At 36.0% G+C, this 22,996-nt stretch overlaps 1 protein-coding gene across 1 annotated transcript; it reads right to left on the minus strand.

Moving 5' to 3' along the window:
* Positions 1 to 13,728: 13,728 nt before the first annotated feature.
* Positions 13,729 to 17,455, minus strand: LOC146166846 (uncharacterized). Its single transcript, XM_083384296.1, has 3 exons — positions 17,219 to 17,455; positions 16,144 to 16,213; positions 13,729 to 14,401 (listed from the first exon to the last, which is right to left on the minus strand). The coding sequence occupies exons 1-3, from the start codon at positions 17,381 to 17,383 to the stop codon at positions 14,232 to 14,234; spliced, it is 405 nt and encodes a 134-aa protein (XP_083240422.1). The 5' UTR covers positions 17,384 to 17,455; the 3' UTR covers positions 13,729 to 14,231.
* Positions 17,456 to 22,996: the final 5,541 nt, after the last annotated feature.

Raw genomic sequence — 22,996 nt, forward strand, 5'->3', positions numbered from 1 at the left:
TTTCGACGCCAAAAGCAGTTTTCAACAAACAAAATCACGGCCTACACCTAAAATTTTGAAAATCAAAAAGAGTTATTCGAAACGTTTAAAATGATACCTACTTCTGCATGGGCTTTGATAAAATTTTTACGATATGTGAAGTTATTTGTATTTTTGCATTGTCGTGATCGAACAAAACATATAAACCCATTTTAATCCGCAAAGTCCTGTGTGGTTCGCCGCTGATTGTTTCTGATATATAACACGGGTCGACGAGGATACGGCCCGAGTAATTCACTTTCAAATCTTGGCGTGATACATTGCCATGCATCGAACAGGAAGCCGAACCACAGGCTTCCGACCGACAAACCAGATATACACAAAAGAAAATATAAACATTTACAGCATTTTGCTGTTGAGTTTGTTTTATTTTACAGTTTGTTTTGTTTATTTCTACAGTGAGTCAAAGTTTTGGTAATTGCTTTAATCACTATTATTTATGTTTTTCTATATTATTTATGTTTTACTTTTATAAACCTTTTGTTTCAATGCACCAATTTTCCACTTTTCCATTATATGCGCCACCTAAATGTTCAGATTCATCGCACTAACAATTGTTATTGATATGTTTAACAATGGAATAAATCTTAGAGAACTCGCGTCTAGAGGCGGGGATGAGAACATTTTTTAACAATGTGCGCCAAAATGTGCAAAAAATGTGCGCACATTTATGAAGGCAGTTTAAAATGTGTTCTTAAACAATCTGCGCACATTTAGAACTGTCTTCAAAAATGTGCGCACTTTTTTTGACAATGTGCGCACATTTAAAACTGCCTTTAAAAATGTGCGCAATTTTTTAACAATGTGCGCACATTTTGAACTGCCTTCAAGAATATCTTAGAGTTAGAGTTAGTTACTCAAACTCTAACTCAAACTCTAAACTCTAACTGCAACTCTAAACTCTAACTGCAACTCTAAACTCTAACTGCAACTCTAAACTCTAACTCTAACTCTAACTCTAACTCTAACTCTAACTCTAACTCTAACTCTAACTCTAACTCTAACTCTAACTCTAACTCTAACTCTAACTCTAACTCTAACTCTAACTCTAACACTAACTCTAACTCTAACTCTAACTCTAACTCTAACTCTAACTCTAACTCTAACTCTAACTCTAACTCTAACTCTAACTCTAACTCTAACTCTATCTCTAACTCTAACTCTAACTCTAACTCTAACTCTAACTCTATCTCTAACACTAACTCTAACTCTAACTCTTACTTTTAAAAGTGTATGGGCTTTGATAAAATTTTTACGATATGTGAAGTTATTTGTATTTTTGCATTGTCATGATCGAACAAAACATATAAACTAATTTTAATCCGCAAAGCCCTGAGTGGTTCGCCGCTGATTGTTTCTGATATATAACATGGGTCGACGAGGATACGGCCCGAGTAATTCATTTTTAAATCTTGGCGTGATACATTGCCATGCATCGAACAGGAAGCCGAACCACAGGCTTCCGACCGACAAACCAGATATACACAAAAGAAAATATAAACATTTACAGCATTTTGCTGTTGAGTTTGTTTTATTTTACAGTTTGTTTTGTTTATTTCTACAGTGAGTCAAAGTTTTGGTAATTGCTTTAATCACTATTATTTATGTTTTTCTATATTATTTATGTTTTACTTTTATAAACCTTTTGTTTCAATGCACCAATTTTCCACTTTTCCATTATATGCGCCACCTAAATGTTCAGATTCATCGCACTAACAATTGTTATTGATATGTTTAACAATGGAATAAATCTTAGAGAACTCGCGTCTAGAGGCGGGGATAGACTTAGAGTACAGAGTTTAACTCTAACTCTAACTCTAACTCTAACTCTAACTCTAACTCTAACTCTAACTCTAACTCTAACTCTAACTCTAACTCTAACTCTAACTCTAACTCTAACTCTAACTCTAACTCTAACTCTAACTCTAACTCTAACTCTAACTCTAACTCTAACTCTAACTCTAACTCTAACTCTAACTCTAACTCTAACTCTAACTCTAACTCTGAGTACAGAGTTTAACTCTAACTCTAACTCTAACTCTAACTCTAACTCTAACTCTAACTCTAACTCTAACTCTAACTCTAACTCTAACTCTAACTCTAACTCTAACTCTAACTCTAACTCTAACTCTAACTCTAACTCTAACTCTAACTCTAACTCTAACTCTAACACTAACTCTAACTCTAACTCTAACTCTAACTCTAACTCTAACTCTAACTCTAACTCTAACTCTAACTCTAACTCTAACACTAACTCTAACTCTAACTCTTACTTTTAAAAGTGTATGGGCTTTGATAAAATTTTTACGATATGTGAAGTTATTTGTATTTTTGCATTGTCATGATCGAACAAAACATATAAACTAATTTTAATCCGCAAAGCCCTGAGTGGTTCGCCGCTGATTGTTTCTGATATATAACATGGGTCGACGAGGATACGGCCCGAGTAATTCATTTTTAAATCTTGGCGTGATACATTGCCATGCATCGAACAGGAAGCCGAACCACAGGCTTCCGACCGACAAACCAGATATACACAAAAGAAAATATAAACATTTACAGCATTTTGCTGTTGAGTTTGTTTTATTTTACAGTTTGTTTTGTTTATTTCTACAGTGAGTCAAAGTTTTGGTAATTGCTTTAATCACTATTATTTATGTTTTTCTATATTATTTATGTTTTACTTTTATAAACCTTTTGTTTCAATGCACCAATTTTCCACTTTTCCATTATATGCGCCACCTAAATGTTCAGATTCATCGCACTAACAATTGTTATTGATATGTTTAACAATGGAATAAATCTTAGAGAACTCGCGTCTAGAGGCGGGGATAGACTTAGAGTACAGAGTTTAACTCTAACTCTAACTCTAACTCTAACTCTAACTCTAACTCTAACTCTAACTCTAACTCTAACTCTAACTCTAACTCTAACTCTAACTCTAACTCTAACTCTAACTCTAACTCTAACTCTAACTCTAACTCTAACTCTAACTCTAACTCTAACTCTAACTCTAACTCTAACTCTAACTCTAACTCTAACTCTAACTCTAACTCTAACTCTAACTCTAACTCTAACTCTAACTCTAACTCTGAGTACAGAGTTTAACTCTAACTCTAACTCTAACTCTAACTCTAACTCTAACTCTAACTCTAACTCTAACTCTAACTCTAACTCTAACTCTAACTCTAACTCTAACTCTAACTCTAACTCTAACTCTAACTCTAACTCTAACTCTAACTCTAACTCTAACTCTAACTCTAACACTAACTCTAACTCTAACTCTAACTCTAACTCTAACTCTAACTCTAACTCTAACTCTAACTCTAACTCTAACTCTAACTCTAACTCTAACTCTAACTCTAACTCTAACTCTAACTCTAACTCTAACTCTAACTCTAACTCTAACTCTAACTCTAACTCTAACTCTAACTCTAACTCTAACTCTAACTCTATCTCTAACACTAACTCTAACTCTTACTTAAAAGTGTGCGCACATTTTTGAAGGCAGTTCAAAATGTTTAATAAGGTGTAGCGTGCTATACTTGTAATCCTACAATGCTCTTCTTCTGAACAATACTTCATAGCTTAGTCACCCCTGGTTTAATCTATCAAACTTAGCAGCAAGTTGAATGATATATACAACACTCTTACGAAATCCACGTGAAATTTTACGCTATTATAACAAATTATAATTAACGACCTTTCACGCCAAATTTAAAACCTGATCTACTTATCAGGTTTTCTTTGCCTAAACCTAACGTTCAATTCTGCACGGTTTCTTATGGCAAAATGTTGGCCTGATGGCTGACCGAATTCAAAACAATGCATAGCATTTATCAACGTACAAACTCCCTGTCAATTTTTACAAACTGGTTTGTTGCCACTGCTGACGACTGAATAACTTAAATTTTTTAACGTATCTAAAGGAATGCGCTCAATATGCATGGATTTTTTTGTTCCTTAATTCCGCAGATGCGTTTGTTAAATAGGCCAGTCTTCCTTTCAATATAAGTAAAACTCATAGTTAAAAACATGAGTAAAAACAGGATCAGACGTTTTGTTTAAAAGGAAAATATATTTCGCCAAGTGGCATCATCAGTTTCTGTAAGAGTACAAATAAATAAAATAAAAGTGCAGCTATCAACACACCAATAAAAGTAAACAATAAAATATTAAAACATGATAATAGACTAAAAACGCAATGAAAAGTACTACAGCCTCGCAGGCAACACGGCTAGGACAAATGAGTAGGCAACGCAAATAAGTGAAGAAAGGGCAAAAAATACATATGTGCAGTGCGAGATGCTAGACGGTAAAATGCGGCTGCATTTCCTGCTGCCGATTGTTTTGGATTCTATAAAGATACACCCTATTGTTCACACCCGCGTGAAACTGTTTTGACAACGCTGCACTTTCGCGAGTTTTCGCAGAAGGCCGACGCTGTATATGTTTACCAAACGTTCCCAATATTTCCTGTCGATATCGCTAATGCGACAAGACAGATGAATGGCACTTTGTGTGTTCACTCTGAATTTTTTGCGGTATGTTTGATGCTGAGTCATGAATTACATACGACGTTTGGACGGCAATCTACAATGCTTGCAAACCATGACATTGTAGTAAAGTTTTTTTATTTATTTAAAGCAGGGGTCGGCAACCTACGGCCCGCGGGTAATTCATCCGGCCCGCCGCTTCTTTGACAAATTAGACACGAGGGTATAATTGCAAAAAGAAATGTTCTCGCTTCGCGCGAATTGTTATTTTACGTCTGGTTAGTTTACGTTTTAATGCTGCCTTTTCAACTAGATCAGCGCTTCTTTTCCGTTGCGCCATGGAAGGCTGCCAAGTGCGTCGCGCGCCGAACCTTCCAACCTCCATGCACACTGTCTTGGTAAACGCATTTACCCCGGCTTTTAAAGCAGCGTAGGCAGAGCAATGATCAAATCCATGCTGTGCGACTGTCCTCGGGATATTGATGATACCTGTTCTTGTTAAATCTTTGCTTTCAAAGAGCTCAAGACGTCGAAGGAACTCTCTCGTAAAAGTGAAGACACCTTTCAGGTTGACGTCTAAAACACGGTTCAGGAAAGATGCGGCTTCTACGGTCGGAGACACAGGCATGACACCGGCATTATTTACAAGAACATTGCAATTATGTTCGAATTGGTTTACAACAGCGGTAAAAGCCTCACACGCCGCATTTTCTTCAGTCACGTCGCATTGAATCATCGCCACATTTGTCTTATATTTGGCACTTAAGATTTCGTAAACAGATCGGAGATTTTCTTGGTTGCGACCCACCATCATGACTTTGGAACCTTCGGCAAGAAAACGGTCGCAAATAGCTTCCCCGATGCCCCCTGTGGCTCCAGTGACAATTGCCACCTTACCGTGTAACCTACCAACAATCTAAAACAGAAACACTGAAGTGGTTATACCAAATAAAACATAGAAAGTTTAATTTGCAAATTTATCGTGGTATCTCTTTCTCTACTGGATTTCTTTTCATCTAGATTCTAGGTTATCACTGACATATTGCAACTAACCCCGATAAGTCTGAATACTTTAATACTCTTTAGTTTAGTACAAAGCTTCCATAACGCTGTTTGTCGTAACACTTGTTTTTAAATCTGAACTTGTATAGCCTATAATCATAATGTTGCGTAATGCGACATTTTTAACTGAAACTTCAACATTTCACGTATGAACAGCATGAGTATGGCTAAGCATTTAATTTTAATGGATGTTACTAATCTCAACGTCACTTCCAGTTTATTTTTTACTCTAGCGCGTTTCAATTGCCGGATTTTGTTAAGGTTTTAATTTTACACTACAGGCAAAGGTAAATGCTACGGTGGGTTTCAAACAGTAAAAAGCTTGGAAAATACGCTGCTTTTCATTTGTCTCACTGCAAATAGAATTGCTTTGGACAAGCACTCAAATTGATTGTTTATATAGTTAAACTTTAGTACTTCGTCTAATATCTTCCTAACAGGTAGCTTAAATCACTGTGAAGTGCTGTTTGACTGGTGATCCTACAATCCAGTTACTGTTACACACGAGTTTTATTGTTGCACAACAAGAAATGAGCAAATTACACTAGAACATTTAAACTGGTGATACATTATCTAGCACAGGGTGGTCCAAGGTTGACAGCATCGCAGGCCACAATATTTCTTGCATATTCTTCGCGGGCCACATAAAGTGCTACATGCGTGCCAGGGGCGGATTAATGATTTTCGTTTGGTTGGACATGGAATGTTTAAAGAAGACGCCACAAAGCATCATGAAAAAGTTACGTCGAAAGACATACAAGTTTCATAAACTTGCTGCTCTCGTCGAACTTGGTGCTCGCGAAGCGCGAAAAAATTGCGTATTTAACAAAACTTATAATTTAGAAGACTGAATTTTATAAGCATAGAATGTTTTTTCTAACTAGATCAAACATGAAAACGGTCAGGGCGTTAGCATTTAGTCGCAATGAAAACCTGTAAAACAATTATTTTCAGAATTGCGATATAGTATATCGTTCATTTACTTCAAAGTCGCAAAAATAGTAATTTATATAGTGTCGTAGCCTACTTTTTATGTTTTGCTTATTAAAAAAAGACGGAAAAACAAAACGGAACTAGACAGGGTTGCGGTTTTTGTATATTTTTCCAGGGGGTATAGCGCGGTTCTACTATACTTTACCAGGGTGTTATACCTTGGTTATTCTATATTCTTTCAACGGGTCTTATTTGTTAGTGTCCATATACTCCCATTGCTGTGCTTCCAGTTTCGATGCTTTAGCTGGCAAAAGCGGATGTGGCCCGAAGTTGCGTGTTATAGGTTGGACATGGTGCACTTTTACAAGATTGATTGATCTTTATATAAATTTTGCTGCGAAGCAAATCTATAACTTGTCTTTATAATTAAAAAATATTTGACAATTTTTTCTTGCACCCCTATACGCCTCTCATTGGGGACAAAAGTCAATAGTGTGATGTATTCGATTTAGTTCTTTACAGCTATCTCCTCCAATCTAGCGGCAGAAAACCTTCAATACAGAATTCGTTCATTTCGCTAGCTTTATTCTGGGCGCAAAGCGTCTGGCTGCCTACTATGCTTTTTTGTCCAGCGCGTGCAACATTCATTGTGCAAAGTGTCTCGTCTTAGTGAAACTAAGCGCGTGCGAATTGTCTTTTAGAAAGAGGCTTCTCTTAGTGAATTAACTTATTGCTTTCACAAAACAACATATTTTACCGCCGCAAGTTTAAATAAAAAATCTGCCAGGCAGTGTACACCACTCTGTTTCCAGTTTTTATGCTATGAATGAAATCGCTTTAATTTCTATATTTTTGTTTAGTTATTTTCCCCCATAAGTTAATTATTTTTAAGTTCAAAATTGGCCTGAGGAGCAATCTATAAATTGTCTTTACAATTGAAAACTATTTAACAATGTTTTCTTTAGTTTTTTAAACACCTCTAAACAAAAAAACGGCTGAATTTTAATTTTACCCCCCTAAATTACTCCCCTTTTTTCAAGAGGTAAAATGTTTATTTTAACATCAGCTTCAAGTGGTTCTCTAACATTTGTGAAATTTTAAGATGTTTATGTCATTTCCTTCTAGTGTAAATATATCATTTGAAATATCCTAAATTACATTTTGACCCCCCGGATGAACAGTTCAGGGGTAAAGTTTAAAATTTTGTTACTTAGCATTGTATATGTAATGTATCCATCATCCATAAATATATCAGATTTTTATTACTTTTTTTTATCTCTGAAAAGTGCTCAAAACCAAAATTAACAAAAAATGACAGTTTTGCCCCCCTAAAAACCACCCCTTAGAACCTGGGCAAAATTTTTGTTATATTAGAAACAACTTTGGGAGGGTATTCATCAGTTGTAAAAATTTCATGTTCCAACTATGTTTTTTTCCTTGTCAAAAGTGAGCCACAAAAAAATTGACTGAAAAAAAAAATAATAACTAGACAGTGTGTGCGGTTTTTGTATATTTTGCTAGGGGGTTATAGCGCGGTTCTACTATATTATACCAGGGGGGGTATAGCGCAGTTCCACTATACTTTACCAGGGTGTTATTCCTTGGTTATTCTATAATCTTTCAACGGGTCTTATTTGTCAGTGTCCATATACTCCAAATGTTGTGCTTCCAGTTTCGGTGCTTTAGCAGGCAAAAGCGTATGTGGCCCGAAGTTGCGTGTTATAGGTTGGACATGGTGCACTTTTACAATATGATTGCCAGTGGTCTTAATATAAATTTGGCTGCGAAGTAAACCTATAACTTGTCTTTATAATTGAAAAATATTTGACAATTTTTTTTGCACCCCTATACGCCTCTAATTGGGGACAAAAATCAATAGTGTGATGTGTTCGATTTAGTTCTTTACATCTATCTACTCTAATCTAGCGGCAGAAAACCTTCAATACAGAATTTGTTCATATCGCTTGCCTTATTCTGGCCCCGAAGCGGCTGGCTCCAGCTGCTGTGCTTTTTTTGTCCAGCGCGTGCAACATCCATTGTGCAAAGTGTCTCGTCTTAGTGAATTTAACTTATTGCTCTTACAAAACAACATATTTTACCGCCCCAAGTTTAAATAAAAAATCTGCCAGGCAGTGTACACCACTTTGTTTGCAATTTTTTTTCCATCAAAAAATCACTTTAATTTCTATATTTTTGGTTAATTATTTTCCCCCATGGGTTAATTATTTTGAGTTGAAGGTCAAAATTTTGCTGTGAAGCAACCTATAATTTGTCTTTATAATTGAAAACTATTTAACAATGTTTTCTTTAGTTTTTTAGACACCTCTAAACACAAAAATGGCCGAATTTTGATTTTGCCCCCCTAAAATACTCCCCTATTTTCAAGAGGTAAAATGTTTATTTTAACATCAGCTTTAAATGGTTCTCTAACATTTGTGAAATTTTCAGATTTTTATGTCATTTCCTTCTAGTGTAAATATATCATTGAAATTTCCTAAAGTGTTGTGCATTTTGACCCCCCGGATAAACAGTTCAGGAGTAAGGTTAAAAATTTTGTTACTTAGCATTGTATATGTCATGTATCCATCATCCATAAATATATCAGATTTTTTTTACATTTTTTTATCTCTGAAAAGTGCTTAAAACCAAAATTAACAAAAAATGACAGTTTTGCCCCCCCTAAAAACCTCCCCTTAGATCTTGTGCACAAAAATTTTATATTAGAAACAACTTTGGGAGGGTATTTACCAGTTGTGAAAATTTCATGTTCCAACTATGTTTTTTTCCTTGTCAAAAGTGAGCCACAAAAAAATTGACTGAAAAAAAAAAATAATAATTCGGACAAAAACAACATGTGTCCAAAAAAATTTTTTTTTTCGGGCCACATAAATATAACTTAGAAGTTCGCAAATCAGCCATTTAAAAAAGTTCCATATAGGACAGACCTGGGCAACATACGGCCCGCGGGCCGGATCTGGCCCGCGGCTTAGTTTTCTTAAAATACATAAGCCGAGCGAAAACAAGGGGGAATTTCTACATGTTTGGTTGTATCGTTAACACTATTTCTAGGGACGGATCCAAACTCTATTTTAAGCCTGTTTTAAAGACTAAAATGATTTTTTTTCGCGCGTCGCGCGAATTTTTTCTGTCTTTTTCGTATATTTTTCCAGGGGGTATAGCGCGGTTCTACTCTATTATATCAGGGGGTATGGTGCGGTTCTACTATATTATACCAGGGGCGTACAGCGCAGTTCTACTATATTTTACCAGGGTGTCATTCCTTAGTTATTCTACATTCTTTAAACGGGTCTTATTTGTCAGTGTCCATATACTTCCAATGTTGTGCTTCCAGTTTCGGTGCTTTAGCAGGCAAAAGCGGATGTGGCCCGAAGTTGCGTGGTATAGGTTGGACATGGTGCACTTTTACAACAATGATTGCCAGTGGTCTTAATATAAATTTGGCTGCGAAGCAAACCTATAACTTGTCTTTATTATTAAAAAATATTTGACAATTTTTTCTTGCACCCCTGTACGCCTCTCATTGGGGACAAAAGTCAATAGTGTGACGTAATCGATTTAGTTCTTTACAGCTACATACTCTAACCTAGCGGCAGAAAACCTTCAATGCAGAATTTGTTCATATCGCTTGCTTTATTCTGTCCTCGAAGCGTCTGGCTGCCTACTGTGCTTTTTTTGTCCAGCGCGTGCAACATTCATTGTGCGAAGTGGCTTGTCTCAGTGAAACTAAGCACGTGCGACTTGCCTTTTAAAAAGAGGCTTCTCTTAGTAAATTAACTTATTGCTTTTACAAAACAACATATTTTACCGCCGCAGATTGAAATGAAAAATTGTGGAGGCAGTGTACACCACTCTGTTTCCAGTTTTTATTCTATGAATGAAATCACTTTAATTTCTATATTTTTGTTTAGTTATTTTCCCTCATAGGTTAATTATTTTAAATTGAAGTTCAAAATTGGCCTCAGGAGCAATCTATAATTTGTCTTTATAATTGAAAACTATTTAACAATGTTTTCTTTAGTTTTTTAGACACCTCTAAACACAAAAACGGCCGAATTTTAATTTTACCCCCCTAAATTACTCCCCTTTTTTTCAAGAGGTAAAATGTTTATTTTAACATCAGCTTTAAATGGTTCTCTAACATTTGTGAAATTTTCTGATGTTTATGTCATTTCCTTCTAGTGTAAATATATCATTGAAATTTCCTAAAGTGTTGTGCATTTTGACCCCCCGGATGAAAAGTTCAGGGGTAAGGTTTAAAATTTTGTTACTTAGCATTGTATATGTCATGTATCCATCATCCATAAATATATCAGATTTTTTTTACATTTTTTTATCTCTGAAAAGTGCTTAAAACCAAAATTAGTAAAAAATGACAGTTTTGCCCCCCTAAAAACCTCCCCTTAGATCTTGTGCACAAAATTTATATTAGAAACAACTTTGGGAGGGTATTAACGAGTTGTGAAAATTTCATGTTCCAACTATGTTTTTTTCCTTGTCAAAGTGAACAACAAAAAAATTGACTGAAAAAAAAAAATAAATAAATAATTCGGATAAAAACAACATGTGTCCAAAAAAAAATTTTTTTTTTCGGGCCACATAATTCGGACAAAAACAACATGTGTCCAAAAAAAAATTTTTTTTTTCGGGCCACATAATTCGGACAAAAACAACATGTGTCCAAAAAAAAATTTTTTTTTCGGGCCACATAAATATAACTTAGAAGTTCGCAAATCAGCCATTTAAAAAAGTTCCATATAGGACAGACCTGGGCAACATACGGCCCGCGGCTTAGTTTTCTTAAAATACATAAGCCGAGCGAAAACAAGGGGGAATTTCTACATGTTTGGTTGTATCGTTAACACTATTTCTAGGGACGGATCCAAACTCTATTTTAAGCCTGTTTTAAAGACTAAAATGATTTTTTTTCGCGCGTCGCGCGAATTTTTTCTGTCTTTTTCGTATCTTTTTATTTGGCCATGTTTACAGATTAAAAGCGTCCTCTGCACTGTGGCACTCTCTCCAACAAAAGTTTAACAAACTTAGCCCTAATATATATAAATATATTGCGCTGCTTTCGAATGTATTCCGCGTTCAAAATATGAACGAAATACATGCCGTTTTCTAAACTCTGAAACATGCAAATTCACGTTTGTCAGCCTAATTTAGTTAATGCCATGTTGTTAATTTCTCCCGATTTAAGCCTTCTTTTCGTTCAAAAACAAATAGCCCATCAGCGTTTCTCAACCGGTGCACCGCGGCGCAGAAGGCTGCCAGGTGCGCCACGAGCAAAAGGAAAAAATAATGTAGGTCCTATTATACTATTATATAAAACATATATTTTTTACTTTCCTATTAAGCTTAGGAGCATAATGGTTGGAGGTTGTAGTAAGACGTAATAAGAATATCAAAGCCCATACAGAAGCAGGTATCATTTTGAAAATGATACTTGAAAATTCAAAATGATACCTGCTTCTGTATGGGCTTTGATATTCTTATTACCTATTAAGCTTAGTTCATTGATTCCACAAGCCTTTTAAGTAGAAAACGCAATAAGACCTACAAAGCAACAATATCTAAATCAGATAATTAATCTATAAATAGGCTACCATAGTAGACCTATTGAGACCACCGACATAATTACGCCATACTCGAAGTAATAACCACGACAGAATAAGATCTGAAGTCTAAATAAGACCTAAACACGAAATAAGTCCAAAATTAATCGGAACAAGACTTAAATGGACAAAATAATGTTTTTAGTCTTAAGGCTGGAGTTCTTTAAAGATATGCACCTATATAAAACCTATATAATAAAAAAAATGCAGGCAATTTAAGAGATATACCTGTACACCTAAAAAAATTCGCGCTCGCTTCGCTCGCAAGTTGCGCCGCCCTGTTTGCATATGTCTCTAGGTGCGCCCCAAGTAAAAAAGGTCAAGAAACACTGAAATAGCCTATAGTCACATTTTTTCCTTTGTGTAAAATTCGACGTAAATTGCACATTTGCGCACAACTCCTAACGTAATAACAAGTTCCTTAGCTTATTTATTTTTTTAGCGTCGTAGTATGACGTCATATTATGTGCATTTGAGATCCTCTTTTTTGACCCGGCCCGCGACAACATTTTAAGTTTCTCATATGGCCCGCGGTTAAAAAATAATTGCCCACCCCTGATATACGACGTACTGCGACTTTTAAAGCGGTCTACCACATGCCAAAAATTCGGCGTTCTTAACACCCCCCTGAATCCGAACTTAATGAGCGATAGTTAACTGGTTTATTTAATGGTGCAACCGAAAACATGTAAACATAACCAAACAATTCGAACATGCTTGCTGTTCGTTGGTCACTTATATTCCTTTGATTAAACCCTTAAAGCAGGGGTGGGCAACGTGCGTCCCGCGAGCCGCAAGCGGCCCTTTTTCATTTTTTGTGCGGCCCTTCACCTTGGGACTTTTGCTCTATCAGTTTCCTGTTTGAAGTGCGATGTAAGCCATAGGCTGCACCGCTACACTAATACAGTTAAACTCGAATGGGAAGCATCTATTACAAAACAATCTTTATTCATAAAGTTTTACTTGTGTCACGTTGTTATGATAAAGAATTGTTTTGCAACAATTGCACTTGTCTGGTACGTTCAAGGTGTAACATACTTTTGCCACGCATATTTACTGAGATATTATGTTTAACAGCTGGTTTCGAATTAAGGCTGTTAATTAAATTGTACTGAGCCGATCCGTATACGAGAAAGGCTTCATTGAAATTGTAGGAAAAGTTATTTCCGAATCCACAAGTATAGACTGCACTGACAAAACTGCCGTAGATGCATCCTAGTAGCTCATTAGTTTTTCTAGTAAAAGCTGAAAATATGAATCTAGTAAAAGCTGAAAATATGAACATTTTTTAACTGACCCTTGTGTTAAAAAGGTTGCCGACCCCTGCCTTAAAGGTACGCATTCCAATTTTTGAACAGTGCTCGCGGGCCACATGTGGCCACATGTGGCCCGCGGGCCTGGGTTTGGAACACCCTGATCTAGCAAATGAATTTCTTGCGGACCCCTGACGATCTTTCACGGAACAACATAGTGTTCTGCGGAACACCGGTTAAAAGTAACTGCTCTAGCGAACTCGTGCACAAATACTGTACGCATCAAAAAACTAGTCAACTCTGCGCTAATAAAGTTGCGTTCATTTGGTTTAAATTGGCAAAACTGCTAGTTAAAAAGGATATACTTGGCGCTATTCTGTGACACCTAAACGAGATTCGCATATTACTTGAAATAACCGCATTTATAGTCTAATTTGACAGATATTGCACATTATATAGTTTAAGAGTTACGCAATACAACATGTGATAATGTCATAGCTCTAGTGAGCTCAAAATATTTCATTAAAACCGGTAACAACATAGAAGAAACAGATATAAGTCCGCGAAGCGCAAACCCCTTTTGTGAATCGTTGAGTAAAACAATACATGTCTTATGATAGGCTCAGATAGAATGTGGTGACGCCCTTCTAGTTTTTGTTTTGCAAAAACTTTTAATATAGGATGGTCGTCATGGTTATAAGAGAGAATGGAGCAAAAAGTGACACCTAGAAAACAGGGCCCCAATAACACAATAGTTCGAGCGACAATTAGAAATTGGCCAAAAGTATTTGCTTCACTTTGTCTTTTTTGCTTCAATTTGACTTGATGCTGTCTTTCCGGGGAGGCGCTTTAGGTTTAGCTTTACGCTGTTCATTTCCGTTGCTTTGCTCTGCTGGTTCTGCTTCCTGAGCGGTGCCAGACTCCAGCTTGATTGAGTAGATCATGCCGAGAAACGTCATGAACTCGGTAAAGTCCCAAACGCCTTCGAAAATATTTAAATCATAATTCGTTCTTTAAGTCGTAAGCAGGGGTGGAAGTAGAATATTTTTTATACAGGAACGCAGTGAAATTTTTAAGGATAACGTCACAAATTTACGTCACAACTTGACATCTATAACAAGTAACCTTCGAAAGTCTAATGTTATCACTTGATGTGGTGCACAAATATGCAACTGAAATATTCGTTCATATACAACGTTTTTTGCCAAAAGCCGTTCCGGAACGTTCTTGCTTAGATCCACCACCGGTTATAAGTAAAATTTAGTAATTTTATCAGCTGCTGGTAATTCAGTCACTTAAAGTTAGACTATAGCAATTACATCTTATTAAGTTGTCAAATTTGTCAGAAGTTGTTAACGAGATTGAATTATCAAAATTCTCCAAAAAAAATCTCAAGTTCACTAGTACTGTTAAATTTATTATGTTAGTGTTGTTTTCATTATTAACAAAGAGGTAAAAAGTAAGGGTCGGACTTGTTATTTACTTTATAAGATTAAAATGTATAACCAAGTGGAAAACCTAAAGTGTGATACCAGAATAGGTATAAACTTAATGTTTTGGTCAACCATATTGTTTAAATATCGACGCAGGCTAATAGATCCAGTGTGAAGATAAAGCAAAGTTTGCCCCGAAACAATTAAACAAAAGAAGCCCCGATGCAACAATACGACAAATACCCAAGTTATAAATCCGCTTTCGAATCTTTGTGCATCAATACAGCCTTGTTATTAAAAGTGTGGCATTTATAGTTAATGTAGTGCCATTAAAAGTGTTAAACATTCATAAACATTGACCCCAAAACAGCAATGTGTCTTTTATTTTAAACACATCCGCGTTAGCTAGACCTGCTACAACACAATACACAATACACAAACAACAAATGTGATGCCTAATAGCGACAGAACGATTACATGTATGTCGTCACAATGCTATGGCTGAAAGTGACTCGGTATGACTAGTTTGGTGCAAAAGGTTAACTAGAAGAAATGTTTCACGGGTTAAATGGGTCGGTTATGTTACACTCCATACAGATTACTGAAGACGACTAAACTGCCCACCATTCACTGTACCACAAAAGTGACTGGTTGCGTAGGTTGAAAAACAGACAAACCTGCCTGAATCGATTAAGGAAGGGCTAATTAAGTTGATTTGTGGGAGGCAGTCTAAAAGGCTTGTAAATTTTAAATAGGTTGTATATCGCACAATGCCTACACCAATATATTAGCAACCTGCTGTTGAGTAACGGATGTCGTATGCTATATTTGTCATATACTTCGATAACGACTTATAGTTATACTATTTAGCAACGTAGCCTACTATAATTTGAACCTTACTCCGATTTAAGTCTTATTCAGACAAAATATTATTCCAATTTCGATCTTTAATGGAATGCAATATATAGCGTTTGAAATTGAAATGAACCGTGGTAATCACATAAAACACTAAAATTATGTAATTTTTTATAAAAAAATTGTCTCATTATCTTTCGTTGTTCAGGTTTCCGGTGTCGGTGCCAAACTTTTTATTGTGTTAAGGTGCATAACGTTTGTGAGAAACTTTATTGGAATCGAACAAATTAGGCTACCTAAAGTACTCACAGCGATAGTAATAAAGCAAATATAAGCACATATGTTTTTAAGGTAGAGAAATAGGCCGCCAAAGTTAAATCATAAATGGACCAATAAACGGCTCGACAACATAAATGTCGAAGTTAAATTTACCCACCGTCTCCGTTGCTGTCTAGTCCTGCCAAGCAATCACTGCATTCAGCTTCGGTGACAGCAATGTTGCAAGCCTAACAGAAACAAAATATTAGTCATGACATGCAAACTAAACTGATCATTTCTAAATACATCGACGAACATCACCAATAGTCACGATAAATATAACAAGGGTGACCACTGGTCAACCATGCCATCAGCGGCAAAGAGACAACTTTCTTACATAACAGTAAAGATTCATAATTTCCACATTAACAGAAATGAATATCGACCTGTTTTCTTCGTCATTTACACACGCACCATAGCTTAGCTAGATTTAATATAAATGTAGTACATTAACACCAATGCATATAGGCAATAGTTAATTTTTATTCACACTACATGACTTCTAAACTAAATGTCATCACGCCGTCAACGTTTCTAAGATCTGTTAAATTACACTCTACAATAAGAAGTAAAGCGATCTGAGCGGAAGTGGATTTCGTAGCTTGTTTGAGGGGACATGGTTAAAACTTGACGCCCTAAATTAAGCTACTCCGCAAACATGCAACGGAAATAAAGCCTTAGCACATTCAAGGGTTTAGGGCGACAAAAGCCTTCGCCCTAAGACCACGAGATGCACCGCGTGTTCATTTTAAAGATTTAACCTACAGAGTTTTAACCTACCGCCAACCTTAACCTATAGAGCCACTTTTGGCATCAAATTCATGGGATTTTATCGAAATCAAAAATACACTGATCTATTATATTAACATTATAGAAGCTTTCAAAGGGTACAAAATTATTTTATTGAAATTTAGCATAACGATGCCACACATGTTAGCGACAACATTTTCGTGTTTTGAAAGTGAAACTTTAGCCCTGGTATAGAATCCTACCACATTTTCTTCGTGGGGTTTACGTTGCTAACAATATTTCTGTTAGGCTGCCAGTTAGCGTTTGGGTTTAGGTGGGTCAATTATTATTATTATATTTATTCTCCAATAATATATTTCTTCCTTGCAATTTCAATTTCGTTGCTGTAGAAAAAAGTGTTATGATTCTAGACCAGCGCCGAAACTTTTTGTGCCGAATTTTACCTTCAGCAGCGACAAAATCTCCTCCCTGTCCAGAGTGCCGCTTCTGTCCTTGTCAAACCGCTTAAAAATCTTGTAGGTCGAGCGAAGCGCCTTGTCCAGGTCCATAACCGTCGATTTGTGCTGATCCTGCTGCGTTTCCTGCTGGTCTCTCTGGCTGCCTCGCATTGTACCAAGTCAGCAATTCGGCGCGCAAGATATTAAGCTAATTATAGTATAGCACCTAGTCGCCTGCTAAAGGGTGAGGTGAGTAATGTTGTGATACGCGCTGGTTTGTACCAAGCGCGGACGCTGCTGTGTAAGTGAGGCCAGCGGCTCGCGCTTTGTTCCTGATTCTTGGATAAAGCTGCTGACTACATAGGCCTGCTGCTGAATGTGCTGTTGTCGTTTAAAACGAGCGGAAGCAATCTAACGTCGTGCTTGAACAGCCAACAAAGCTTAAACGCGCGACTATTGTGTGGATTCCAACAGGTGGTGAGCTAATTAGAGCCGATCCTAACGGATGATATGCTAATTGCCCGACTGTTAGTGAGTAGGCTACAAATATGCCTAACTGCGCAACAAGGGGAATATTTTACACGCAAAAATCGACTTGAACACTCCGTACAATACCCTTTTCGATCACTTTTTTCAAATAGAGGCAATTAATTGATTTTGACCAAATTTATTATTCACCCTGATTTAGTGCCTTTTGTTTAGTTCAGTGGTTCCCAACCTTTTTCGTCCTGTGCACCCTTTTAGTCCTTTTCAAATCTTATTCCCCCCTACAAATTTAAATTTTTAAAATATCGTTTACAATAATATTTTAATGTAATTCGTAGAACAGAAACTAAAATCTCGATTATAAGCAATAAAGCCTCTATGCGTGAACTTTATTTTTCTCAGCTCATATATGACAAATGCAGCAATAACACATAGCGCAGACAACCAGTGAGAGATTAATATTGTGACACGAATTCCCCGACAAATTACCAAATTCCCCCCTAGTGGTGTATTCCCCCTGGCTGGGAACCACTGGTTCAGTTAAGGTTTCTATACGCGTTTGTTGCGTCACTATTTTGGTTTAACGTTTTCTGCTGGGCCTCGATGATGCTTTTTTGTGTAAAAAAGGAGTCACTAACTACGACCCGCAGAGTTAATTCTTTCGGCGGCATTTTGCCCTAATCAATATGAATCTAGTTGAATTGTTGTCGGGTGCATTTGCAAGCTAAACTTTGTTAAGAAAACAAACTCCACAATTTAAAAAAAATCACTATAGTTTTGTTTGACAATATTTATATTTTCTTCGTTTAATAATCAAGGTAATAAAGTTTAAAATTTTTTTTTGCCGGCACGTGATTTTTAATTCGATGATAAGGGTTGGCAAATTTATGTAATTATTTGTGTGTTTTGTTAATATAATTATTTTAGTTAGAAATACCATTAAGCTAAAAAGTATTATAGTACATAGGCCAATAAGTGTATTAACGCTTTTGCGTTGTAGTTGATGACTCTATCCATTTTTAGTATGAAACCAGACGCGCGAATACGGAAAATAGTTTGACTATTTTAGAATTTTGTATGTACCGTATCTATGAAATTGACTGATTGGCGAACTGAATTTGGTCAATTGGTCTAATTTAATTTACCGCTTTTAATACTGTTTGAACGTTCAAGTTGTACGTTCAAAATTAACAAATCATACCTGCAAATATTTCCGATTTGTTTGCAAAATTGCTGTCTCGCGCAGGCTACTATACGATTTTTTTCATTAAACACATCGGTTTTTGTCATATAGCTGACCCTCAACCTGGTCGTTAAATTTTTTAGTCGGTATTTATTATAAGCACTGCTTATAAGCCTACATGTTTCTCAACTTTTACGACGGCCGAAATATTAAGGTGTGTACAACAGCTAAAGGTTTGCATTATACAGTTCGAACTTAATTTTTATGAGTCATGTTTTCGTATATTGCTAACGCAATTTAATCAAAGTTCGGAGAAATTTAGAGAAATTGAGCTCAGTAGGCCTATTAAAATCAACAAATCTGGCTTTACAAAACTAACTAGTTGGCGACCCAGTCTAATCAAACGGCGAACCAATCTTTGGTCGCAACCCTAAACTCTGTATACAAGCAAACGCCATGTTTGCTGACTAAGTTTCCCTGAGCATTTTGCAACATCGTCAATCCTGCCCATTGCATTAACTCGCTTCAGCAACTGTATACAGTGATATCCGCGTGAAAGCGATCTAGGAATCGCACTGTCAGTCTGATTTATCCTTCCGCGTAGCAATTTGCAAATGAGTTCTTTTATAGTTCTTGTCCATTGATTTCCTCGAATAACAGGCTCACTCTAGCATATTGTTCGCTTGACATAAAGTCAGCGAAATATCCCTCTGGGAATAAAAGCAATTTGTGTATCTCTATTAATGCCCTATTTGTTTAGGCTGCAATATTACTTTCTTGTCTCTAAATCAAGCTAAGAGGTTTGTCTAGCTCGACCTAATTAACATACAAGGGCCTTTAAGTCCAATTAAAATAGAAACGTATTATCGAATTCCAAAATCTTTGTGACGACAGACCTATAAAAGTTGATGCTATAGGTATGTTAGCTTTCTCGCTTATGTTGCACCGATTATTTTATTGTTTGCGTGTGGTTTTGTGTCTTATTTATCGTTTGTGCGCTTGGTGTTCTTTTCACTCTTTCTTTCTCACTCACGTTATATCGCTTTTCCACTTTTGAACCTCACCTTTCACGCTTTATTTCTTATCTTACCACGTTTTCATTTGGCACCTAACAATTAGAGTTACATTTGACACTTGCACCATTTTTCCTTGTGGTGATTGGCGTACCGAAAACCAATGTGGACAGTCGGATTTTGAGCGAGCTTAAGAAAACTTTTAGAAAACTTGATAACTGACGTTTCTGCCACCTTTTCAGACGTTGCCTGCTCTTATTGTTTTATGTGTTTTATTGTTTTATACGTCATCTTATGTTAATGCAGTTTACGCCTGAAACTTTGGTGTAACACTTATACTGTATAATAGGTTCTTTTCGGACGCTCATTATGTTTATTTGTCATCGACAAACGGTAAACTAAACCAAACTTTTCGGTGTAATCTATCTTCTCTAAGTCGCATTTATCAGTGCAACAAGGCAATGATTGACTTGCCTAAACCAACATTGTTATACCAAAACAAAATTTTTTTCATTTGTTTTTACTGCGTTATATGTTTCAAGTGCATTCTATTCTCGAAAATGCGACTATCTTATCTTATCTTACCTTATATATATTTAAAGTTGGTCGCAGGGAGTCGAACCGGAACCGAACCGAAACTTTATGACCCGGTTTGGGGTCATTTGTTTCGAACCGTAACCCAACCTACACCGTTTGTTGTAAAATTTTAAGGAGCCAAACCAAAACTGAATCGAATAATTTGAACGAACATGAACCTTAACCGAACCCGAACCTGTACACAATAAGTTTCACGTTCACTCCAGCATGAAATCACAACTTTTATTTTACTGACTCAAGTTATTCCATGTTTGAATTTTTATGAAAAAATTATTAATATGATAATAAATTGCTAAGCCAAAAAAAGGGATGGGACGCGAACTTGTACCTGTTCAACTCCTGGAGGTGCTAAATTATGCTCCTACTTTCCAAACTCAGACTGATAACAATTGCGTCCCATCTCTTGTGATGTTTGAACTGCTTCTCAATCACATTAACTAAAGATGATACAAGCTCGTATCGAAATGTCTTAATAATCAATTAAGATAATGTCGATCTGCTCGATCTTTTTGGCGGGTTGATTTTTTATTTTACAGATATTTCAATAATGAGTTGCTGTTTTTTTAATACAACACGTAACTCAGATTAAATGACTTACAATTCAAAGATTATTCTCTACATTTATTGACCCCACATTTTTTTTATTTAACGCAACTTATATTGCATCCAAAGCGGAACTTTATGAACCGGTTTTGAAATAACGATGATCGAACCGGAGCTGAACCGGAATTTTTAAATTGCTCGAGACCGAAATCGGAACTGAACCGAATTCCAAAAAAATCCTTGAACCCGAACCGAACCTGAACCGGAAAAGCCAAACGATTCGACATGTTCGCCGGTCGGATCTTAAGGAGACCGGCTTCTCCCCACCGTGTACTTGCTTCTACACGGGCGCACTTAATGTTTTCAACTTGAACGATATTTGACGTGCTTAGCCGTTGGGTATTTTTCCCTTCACTCTGTTTTAATAGTAACCAATTTTCAGTTTTGGTCTTTTTTTTACTTAACCTGGAAGCAGTATGGTAGCGGGTTTTTTTTAGGTTGTATGTAATTTGATACCGGAATTACGTGTTGGCTTAAAAATCATACAAGTCAAGTCGTAAACTAAACATAATTTGACTAAACACCAGGAAACCTATACGGATATTGTACAACGAACCTTACCTACAATATTGTGATAGTGATTGATGCCAAAGCCTATAATTGCTTCTTACAATGTGTTTAACCTCGCAATACATACCAGAGTTCGAAAAATAGTTGATTGCAGCAGTTTAACAGTACGCATTTGTTTTTTTCAATAGGAATTTTTTTCACGTTTGACGCAGTTTAGCACTGGTATTACGTATATCACGATATCAAGCAAAACTAGAAAAGTAGATAGCTATTGGGGAAAGAAGTTTTTCATTTTGCTGAAGACCCATTAATGTATTGGAAGAAGAAATCAAAAGAATTCCCCACTCTTGCTTCGTTAGCAAACTATTTTTTGGAAGTAAAAGCAACATCAGTAAAGTCAGAAAGAGTTTTTTTTATTGCGAATAACTTTTATACTGCAAGAAGAAATTTACTGGAGTCAAAAACTTTTCGCAGCCTTATGTTCATCAAGTGCAATCCAACATTTTTTGAGCAAGTGAAAACGTAAATACGAACCAAAATGTTATAATTTGTAGTAAGTTAATAATATGTTATTTTTTAGTATTTGTAACTATTAAATAAAATTTAAATACGTGGGTGTTGACTTGACCGTAGTGTGTATGTGTAGTCTATGCCATTTCACTTCATTGTACTGTAATTTTAAATGTGAATAAATTATAGTACTGTAATTGAAAGATTCAAGGGAGTAATTGTAATTGAACTGACTTAATGTAATTGATCCAAGTCTGGTCGTAAGATGTCAGTTGATTTTATTTTCATTTGATCGTAGATTGCATCATAGCCACAAACAAAGTAAATTTTAGTTCAAATATCACCCGAGTGATAACCGTTTTTAAGGTCTGTATCCCGTCCAATGTCATGAATTTCACAAACAGGTTTGATCAGCTCAGTATCCCAGGGTTTGTTCGGCGTAGTTGACCTACCAAGTTGGAACTTTGAAGCATGTGGCATCATTTCAGCAAACGGAATGGTATAGTATTGTCTTGGGTTAACATACTTCTTAATAGTTATTTGCTTTTGCTCAATGAAATTTGCGTTGTTTCATTCGATTTATATTAAGTTGATGTATGTTACAGGTTCCTTTCTATTGTTGAAAAATGTTGATTGACTATCTGTTTATAGTGAAGCGTCTGTTTTACTTATTAGTTTATTTATAATATATTGTTATATTTTAGAACCAAAGCAGGTAAATGTGATTTTACGCTAAAAGCTTCGTTGTTATTTTACGCTAGGTATTTGCGAAAAAGACTGAGAAAAACAATTAGGGAGGATTTTTAGTGAAATTACTATACAGTAAATAAATCCTTAATTTAAAATTGTTACGCCAAAGCATCATAGCAATCATCACATGTT

This window comes from Ascidiella aspersa, chromosome 1 (assembly GCF_963924565.1).
Source record: "Ascidiella aspersa chromosome 1, kaAscAspe10.2, whole genome shotgun sequence".
Lineage (NCBI taxonomy): Eukaryota > Metazoa > Chordata > Ascidiacea > Phlebobranchia > Ascidiidae > Ascidiella > Ascidiella aspersa.

Excerpts from the sequence above, each read along its gene's own strand:
- LOC146166846 (XM_083384296.1), bottom strand. The coding sequence starts at position 17,383 with ATGCGAGGCAGCCAGAGAGACCAGCAGGAAACGCAGCAGGATCAGCAC. Across the intron at positions 16,214-17,218 it reads AGATTTTGTCGCTGCTGAAG|GCTTGCAACATTGCTGTCAC; the intron begins GTAAAATTCGGC and ends TGTTTCTGTTAG. Across the intron at positions 14,402-16,143 it reads ACTAGACAGCAACGGAGACG|GCGTTTGGGACTTTACCGAG; the intron begins GTGGGTAAATTT and ends ATATTTTCGAAG.